This window comes from Boleophthalmus pectinirostris, unplaced genomic scaffold (assembly GCF_026225935.1).
Source record: "Boleophthalmus pectinirostris isolate CB_2022bp ecotype Guang Dong unplaced genomic scaffold, ASM2622593v1 HiC_scaffold_19, whole genome shotgun sequence".
Taxonomy (NCBI): Eukaryota; Metazoa; Chordata; class Actinopteri; order Gobiiformes; family Gobiidae; genus Boleophthalmus; species Boleophthalmus pectinirostris.
Window position 1 is genome coordinate 45,163,014 of NW_026571140.1, and position 303 is coordinate 45,163,316.

At 50.5% G+C, this 303-nt stretch overlaps 1 protein-coding gene across 1 annotated transcript in view; it reads left to right on the plus strand.

Moving 5' to 3' along the window:
• The window catches only part of wdhd1 (WD repeat and HMG-box DNA binding protein 1), a 50,680-nt gene extending 50,377 nt beyond the window's left edge, over positions 1–303 (plus strand). The window contains exon 25 of the mRNA XM_055154394.1: positions 28–303. Within this exon, the coding sequence (XP_055010369.1) occupies positions 28–225 (198 nt within the window). The 3' untranslated portion in view covers positions 226–303. The remainder of the gene's footprint in view (positions 1–27) is intronic.

The following is a 303-nucleotide window of genomic DNA, read 5'->3' on the forward strand; positions in this document are numbered from 1 at the left end:
TTGTTTGTTTTTTCCGTTTTGTTTCAGTCGTGGGCGGAGCGAGCGAAGACCCCGAGCGCCAAAACCTCGACCGCAGACGACCCCAAGAAAAGGAAACGACCCGAGGAGGAAGGAGACGAGGCAGGAGGCGAGGAGACGAACAAGGAAACGAACAAGGAGACGAACGCCAAGAAAACCAAAACTGTGGGCGCGGCCGAGAAACTGTCCGCCTTCGCCTTCAACTGACCAGAGGTTTACTCCACAAATGTTCCAATGTTCTAATGTTCTGAGCTCTGATTTATAATAAAGATTTGTGTTTCTGCA